This window comes from Atta colombica, unplaced genomic scaffold, assembly GCF_001594045.1.
Source record: "Atta colombica isolate Treedump-2 unplaced genomic scaffold, Acol1.0 scaffold166, whole genome shotgun sequence".
Classification (NCBI taxonomy): domain Eukaryota; kingdom Metazoa; phylum Arthropoda; class Insecta; order Hymenoptera; family Formicidae; genus Atta; species Atta colombica.
The window spans coordinates 1,249,357-1,257,235 of NW_017259257.1; the positions used below are offsets into that span (position 1 = coordinate 1,249,357).

General features: G+C 27.2%; 1 protein-coding gene across 1 annotated transcript in view; it reads left to right on the forward strand.

Annotated features, from left to right (window-relative positions):
- LOC108686185 (aminopeptidase Ey-like) overlaps positions 1–7,879 on the forward strand; it is an 8,998-nt gene that overhangs the window by 584 nt on the left and 535 nt on the right. The window contains exons 2-13 of the mRNA XM_018191329.1: positions 1,738–2,042; positions 2,551–2,709; positions 3,181–3,480; positions 4,345–4,537; positions 4,724–4,880; positions 4,954–5,035; positions 5,300–5,483; positions 5,782–5,992; positions 6,342–6,622; positions 6,780–6,979; positions 7,191–7,502; positions 7,731–7,818. Of these exons, the coding sequence (XP_018046818.1) occupies positions 1,738–2,042; positions 2,551–2,709; positions 3,181–3,480; positions 4,345–4,537; positions 4,724–4,880; positions 4,954–5,035; positions 5,300–5,483; positions 5,782–5,992; positions 6,342–6,622; positions 6,780–6,979; positions 7,191–7,502; positions 7,731–7,818 (2,472 nt within the window). The remainder of the gene's footprint in view (positions 1–1,737; positions 2,043–2,550; positions 2,710–3,180; positions 3,481–4,344; positions 4,538–4,723; positions 4,881–4,953; positions 5,036–5,299; positions 5,484–5,781; positions 5,993–6,341; positions 6,623–6,779; positions 6,980–7,190; positions 7,503–7,730; positions 7,819–7,879) is intronic.

Consider the following 7,879-nt stretch of genomic DNA (forward strand, 5'->3'; position numbering starts at 1 on the left):
TCTGTATCTGTATCTTTTATTAAGAGAAAAATAATTTTAAAAGAATTGTGAGAATATGTGAGAATTAAAAGTTTGACATTGTATTATTCAATCTCTATTGTAATGTAATTTTTTATAATTTTGTAGAATTGTATTTTTTATGTTTAAAGATTATTTCATAATGATTCATTATTTTATTACGTCTTTTTTATTTATTTATCAAAATATATTTTTTTTGATGTTATGATTTTGTTACAATTATTTATAGACAAATCGATTAGACTGTGTTATGAATGATTACTTCTTATTGAGAACTATAAACATAATATTTTTCTATGTATTTAATTCTCAATTCTATATTTAAATATTGTTACTATTATAAAGAAACGTCAAGTTATATTTGGAAACAACATCCAAATACTCCAATATATCATTTTATCCTTGTTGTTCACTGAATGTTAAATAAGATATTATAATTATAATGATATACGAGTGTTTACGAACGTGCCTTTAGCAATTAATGCATTGTCGTTTAAATTCTAAATTTATGGAAAATTAGGCAAATCACCCCATTCCATGTGTGTCATTCTTAACTCCTGTAAGCTTTGCTTTTGTCTTTTCTGTGAATTGTTCTGATTTGAGACAATTTTTCGAATTGCATGCAAAGGAGAACATTTTACTGCATATATTAAGACTTCTGACTAGTTGCCACAGTCATATAGGATCATGACATCATATCCAAACGTGAAATGACACATTGAAGTTTCTTGCATACCACTTTAAATAAAGAGAATTTGAATAAACAAACTAATGAGATCGTTTTAAAACACTCAGAAAAATGGAAGCTATCCTTACTTTCTGATAATCAGTAAACAGTCATAAAAGACACGTGAAGTAAAAATGAGTTGTCATTGTCATTAAGTAAACATTAGGTAAACGGACTTTACGTGCCTATTACGACTATTTGACTATTAGGAGGGATAAGAATAACTTCGGTTCGTTTTTCAAATGTTTTAAAAAAAAAAATCTCATTATTTTATTTACTCCAATTCTCTTTATTTACAAATAGCATGCAAGAAATTTTAACATATCATTCTTCTCGTTTATGACGTCATGCTCCAATATGACGGCAAGGATCTTAAAGACAATTCTACGGTCACGGTTGCATTAAAATTATGCATTGTTTATGTAGGATTCTGTATATGTAATATATTAGGTGTGGGAAAGAGTGGCGTTTTTCGCGTTACATCTAATGAGAAAAAGGCCCATATATTATATACTATAATATATTATATACAATTCTGAAGTTCTTTGGGCACTATAAAAAAATGATTAAGAATTTTACACATAATTAAAATTTACTCTCTAAATCTGAATCAATGGATAATCACTAATTACCCAGCATACTTTGTACTGATAATCAGTGAAGTTCAACTAAAAAAAGAAGAATGTTTGAGAATATTTGAAGAATGTTTATATAATTAAAATATCGGTATTTGCACGTTAATTTCAATACTATATTCATTGAATTTAAGCACTAAAACAAGATTAGGTAAATCGTATAATAAAAATTAGCTAGGTTAGGTATCGCACATTTAATTCACTGATTACCAGTGGCATACTTGACATTGATATTAGTGATTATCCACTGATTCAAATTTCAGAGAGTAGTATTAAAATTTTGTAGCGTTTGAACATATTATTAATTTATTTATAAAAGCTATCTTATAAAAGTAGAAATATTATTGATTTGTTTAGATCAAAATTTTGATAAACGTGACAAACGATACGAATAATATTACCTTACATGCCGTCGACATAAAGATTGATGAGGGTTTTACGAGTATCAGGGAGTACTCGTCTAACGATAAGAGCAACAATAAGATTACAGTAATCAAGATCACGGAGCAGAAAAACGATAGCGATAGACAATTTCATGTGATTAAAACGTCGAAGTTGAAAAAAGGCAAACAATACATTGTACATCTTAAGTTCATTGGATATTTGAACGACGATTTGCATGGTTTCTACAGAAGCTCGTATACAGTTGGTAATCAGACAAGGTAAACAATATAAAACTTTGTGGGTAATATAAATTTAAATTTATTACTTTGTGTTTTGATTAATTTAATTAAATGTACTAAACTTAAATTAAAGCTATTATAACTTAAATTTAAGCACCAATTTTCCATAGAAAGCTGTTATTTGCTACTGCAATCATTAATATAAAATTAAAAATCTAAAACTTTAATTTATATAATACTTAATTAAATGAAGAAGCACTGTGTTACAATCGTAGTAGTAGATAAATTTGAATGTTAAAAAACAAGTTTAAGTTTATTTCCTAAAAAAAAAAATAGAAAAAAGATATTCTTAAAATTATTTTGCTAAAATCCCTTGATTTCTAATATTATTTCATGCTTATTATCGTAAAGTGTTTTGATTGTAGAATAATTATTCTTTGAATAATCTCGTTGTGGATGAAGACTCATGTTAATCACGTGTTTAACATGCGTCTTCAGATAGAGATTGTCGACAGTTTACCAAAGGTATTTAGTTTCTGCATTATAGATGGATTGCTACGACTCAGTTTGAACCGACGGATGCTCGCCGTGCTTTCCCATGTTTCGACGAACCAACTTTGAAAGCCAAATTCCAGATCAACATAGCGCGTCCCCAAAACATGACATCTATTTCAAATATGCCCAAAAACGAAAAAACAACGCGAGTGTGAGTATTATATTTTTGGATTAGCGCAGCTGTGTCTTTTTGTAAATCTGATTTATATTTTTTGAAATAATTCCGCGATTGCGCTTAAATTTATGATTCAACTTGTTTTCTCTTTATAATTTAGATTTTTATTTAGAGCAAAGGATTTGAAATATAAAATTTAACACAATTAATATAGTTATTTAATATAGTTATTATATAATACAGTTATTTAAGTATTTTACAAATGAAATTTATACAAGTTTAATATATATCATATATTTGATATCAATAAGTTCACAGAGAAAATTTTCTATCATTTATAAATAAAAACATATATGATAATAGATAAGAAATAATATAGATATAAGAAATAATTTAAAATCATGATGTGTGATTTTTTAAACATATTAATTTTAGACATTAATTACAAATTATTTAAGTGAGTGTATTACAGAGTTTAAAGCATACATTGGTTTGTTTAATAATTAGGCCCGATTTAGATACATACGTGTGGGATCACTATGAGCGTTCGGTACCGATGTCTACATATTTGGTGGCTTTCATAATTTTTGATTTTGATGTAAGAAAATCAAAAGATGGCGATTTTAGAGTTTGGGCGCGCCATGATGCTATTGCTCAAACAGAATATAGCTTGAATATTGGACCGAAAATGCTTAAATTCTATGAGGATTACTTCAAGATCAAGTATCCTTTGCCGAAGATGGACATAGCCGCGTTACCGGACTTCGAAGCTGGCGCCATGGAGAATTGGGGGTTAATGACGTTTAGGTAAGATTATCAAGTGCGAATTAACAAAATGACATTTACTTTATTATTATTAGTAAGAGAATATTATTAATTCTATTTCCCAATATTCTAAGTAATACAAAAAGAATTTCAAAACGTGTTGCGTGTATAAAAATAAAGTTATTCAGATATTTTTCACAATATATTAGGTATGGGAAAAAGTTCGTGACGTTTTTCTCATTAGATGGCATTAAAAAACGCCACGAACTTTTTCCCACACCTAATATTATTCTTTCGAATTCTTCAGATATTTTAAATACGTACATAATTATTTGTATATATTAAATAGATAAAGACAATTTGGCAATTATCATTTTATTATACTTTATGATGCAAACATTTCATGTTTATTTGCTAAATCGATATTTTTTGATAAAAAGTATTTTGGTCTATGATTTTGTTGATTGCATATTTATTAATAGTAAAATTTTTACGTTGATTATTTTCATTTATTAATATAATTTAATAACTTATATCACAGAGGAACATAGAACAAAAGTTTCTTTGCAAATAAATTTATGGAATAATTATATTGATTTTTACATTTTAACTCATAACTAATCAACAAATTAAAACAACAAGTAATAAGACAATATATTTTGCTACTGATAGACTTGATTTGATCTTAACAAAAAATGTCGGCATTTAAATAATTTACTTTAGAACATAATTTATGCGAGTGTTAGCAAAAGTATGATACTTGGAATGTAGAGGCAATTTATAAAACTTTTTGAATTAGTTTATATATACTTGTATTATTATAAGTTATATTAATAAATATATGTAAAAGACGCTAATAATTATGTGAGATATGAAAATATCTAATAAGTTATTTTATCAATTTAGAGAGACAGCAATATTGTATCAGAAAGAGGAGGATGGTATAACAGATAATGATAGTAAGCAGCTAATAGCTTTAATATTAGCACATGAACTCTCGCATCAGTGGTTTGGGAATTTAGTGACTCCAAGTTGGTGGACAGATCTTTGGTTAAATGAGGGTTTCGCTAGTTACATGGAATACATTGGCACGAATGCGGTAAGCTATTTCATACAAAATGTCAAAAAAAATTGTAACACTGTATATTGATAAATTGACATTTTTTAAAATTTAATTTAAAAATTTAATTTAAAAACATTTAATGTAAAATATTTTGAATCTATAAATTATTCTATAAATTATATCATAATGTAAATTTCATAGCCATATTTATGAAATATGCAGGTAGAACCGGAGTGGAGGGTACTGGAACAATACGTTGTTCACGAACTTCAAACTTCATTTACTTTAGATGCTTTAGAATCTTCCCATCCTATATCTATTGAAGTCGATTATCCGGATGAAATCAATGAAATCTTTGATACCATTACTTATGTAAAAGGTATAATTTATGACGATCTATTATGATGATTTTAAACAAAGCTGTGTAACTATATTACATTGAAATTATTCAGGTTCTGCCATAATAAGAATGATGGATCATTTTCTCACAACAGATGTTTTTAAGAAAGGTTTGCATAATTATTTGAATGAAAAGTAAGTAAAGATCAATTAGAAAATTTTTTGTATAAATAATGATTTAAAAATAATAATATTGCCTCCTCTCCCAATATTATTTTGCAACATGACTATTACAAAATAATTATTATATGTAATTACGTGTAATATTTTGATCATATTATAAATATAAATAAATTTTTGCAATGTTATAAATAATGTAAATAATATTTTAGCAATGTTACAAATGTAAACATATTTTTATGTAATTTGAAAATAATTAACAATTCTGTGTATTTTCAGAAAATATCAAAGTGCCGAGTCAAATGATTTATGGTACGCTTTGACCAAACAAGCTCATAAAGATAAAGTACTTGATCCAAACATAACTATTAAGAAAATAATGGATACTTGGACTTTGCAAACCGGCTTTCCCGTAGTTACTGTCTTACGAAACTATAGCAATGGTAGTATTATACTAACGCAGGTATGTTAATAAGTACACGTGCAATGCTGATTTAATAAAGCATAACTTATTTTAATAACAATTATTACTTAATAAATAGAAATATTTTATTCATAATAATTCTCTATTCAACATTTTCTGTATATAGATTTGCTGTATATAGATTTTCTGTAAATAGATTATCTATTTTGTTCTCATAAAATATATACATATTATACTACATTATAACGCTATTGATAAGATATAGATATTTAATTAATAAATTGTTTGGTAAGCAATTTATATAGCATTGTATGCATTACCTTTCTATTTCTTGCAGGAACGTTTTTTGCTTGACAATAATGTTACGAGAATCACATCTGATAAGCGGGAACCATTATGGTGGATACCAATTACTTATACGACTGAGAAGCAATTAAACTTCAATAACACTCAACCTACAAAATGGATGAAAGCAGAACGTTCGATTACTCTTAACGATTTAGATGTGATACCGTCTCAATGGATACTTTTTAACGTGCAAGAAACTGGTAATTATCTGTGGCAAAAATAAAAAAATGTTCTTATAATCTGTTTATTATTTATCTCTGAGATTTTTTTCAAAAATTAATTATTAAATAAATTTTTTGGACTTAATTCTATTAATATCCTTGTGAAACTTTGTTTTAAATTTATTAGAATTTATTTGGAGAATAAATCTCCTGATAATAACATAAAATTTTATTTAAAAAGCAATTGTAAACAGAAATGGAAGTTGCTGATACTTTTAGAAAAAAATATATTTCCGATAAAATGTTTCAAAAGATAATAGAATTATTTGTTATTTGAAATATGAAGAAATAAATACGATAATCATATTCAATATTGTGATTGTGATAGGATATTACAGAGTGAATTATGACACGGCAAATTGGGAGCTGATAATAAAACAATTGAATAATATTAAAAACTTCAAAAAGATTTCGGTGATTAACCGAGCACAATTGATCGATGACGCTCTTAACTTGGCTAGAGCTGGCAAACTCGATTATGAAATTGCTTTCAATATCACCTCTTATTTGGCCCATGAAACCGAATATTTGCCCTGGAAAGCAGCTTTCCGAGCTTTAAGTTATCTCAACAATATGTTAATTAAATCACGAGGTTACGATAAATTTAGGGTAAATTATCGTCGATCAAGAATAATAGATATCTGTGAGAAACAAATTTCAATTGTTGATTGTTTAATTTGATGTTTCATGACATTAGTATAAAAGTATACAGGTATGTATAATATCTTACTAATTCTAATTTTTAATATTATTTAATACTTTTCAGTTGCACATGTTAAAGCTACTTGATAATATATACGAACAAGTCGGTTTTGTTGATAAACTGGAAGATCCTCAGATGACAGTCTTCAATCGAATTAATATTTTAAATTGGGCATGTTATCTCGACCATGAGCATTGCGTTATGAAAGCTGTGCAATACTTCAATTATTGGCGTAACACTCCTAATCCGGATATTAATAATCCGTAAATAGAAATATCACATATCATCTAATTTAAAACAAAATTATTTGTTGATACACATTTTTCAATGCACATGATCGCAGTTCTTGTTTGATTCATTCTGTTTGTGTTAAATATATTAATTGCAATATTGTAAATTTTTCGCTATCTTTGGAAAATAATTAATAAAGCAATTTACGTATATTTATGTAGTTATTATAAATTTTATGTTTAGGGTTCCACCGAACTTGAAGAGCGTGGTTTATTGCACGGCCATTCGAGTGGGTGGACAAAACGAGTGGAAATTCGCTTGGCAACGGTATCTAGCAGCCAACGTTGGATCGGAGAAGGATTTGCTTTTGCAGGCATTATCCTGCACAAAAGAAATATGGTTGTTGAGTCGATATTTAGATTGGGCTGTGATGGAAAATTCGGGAATCAGAAAACAGGATGCTACTCGAGTTTTTGAATCGGTTGCCAGCAACATTGCCGGACGGTCACTTACATTTGATTACATTAGAAACAAATGGATGGATCTCAGGAAATAGTAAGTATTTCCTTATTTTTATACATATATTTGTACATTACTATCACAAAAAAATCTAGAAATGAAGCAGAACATTAATTAGAAAAGTCGATTAATTCTGCATAGTTAGGGAAAGATAGAAACTTATTCTTACTATATTATAGTTTAAATTGTTACGGATTTTATTTTAGATCAAATTATATTTTATTTGTTAAATTTCATATAATATAAATCTTTTATCATTATCAGTTTTGGAATATCATCATCAATATCAGCTATGAATGCCATCATACCAGCGGTAGCAGGAAATATAAATACAAAATACGAACTCAAAGATGTAAGTGAAAAAAATTGATATAATAAGTTATGAGAAATTATAATGGATATATATATATATA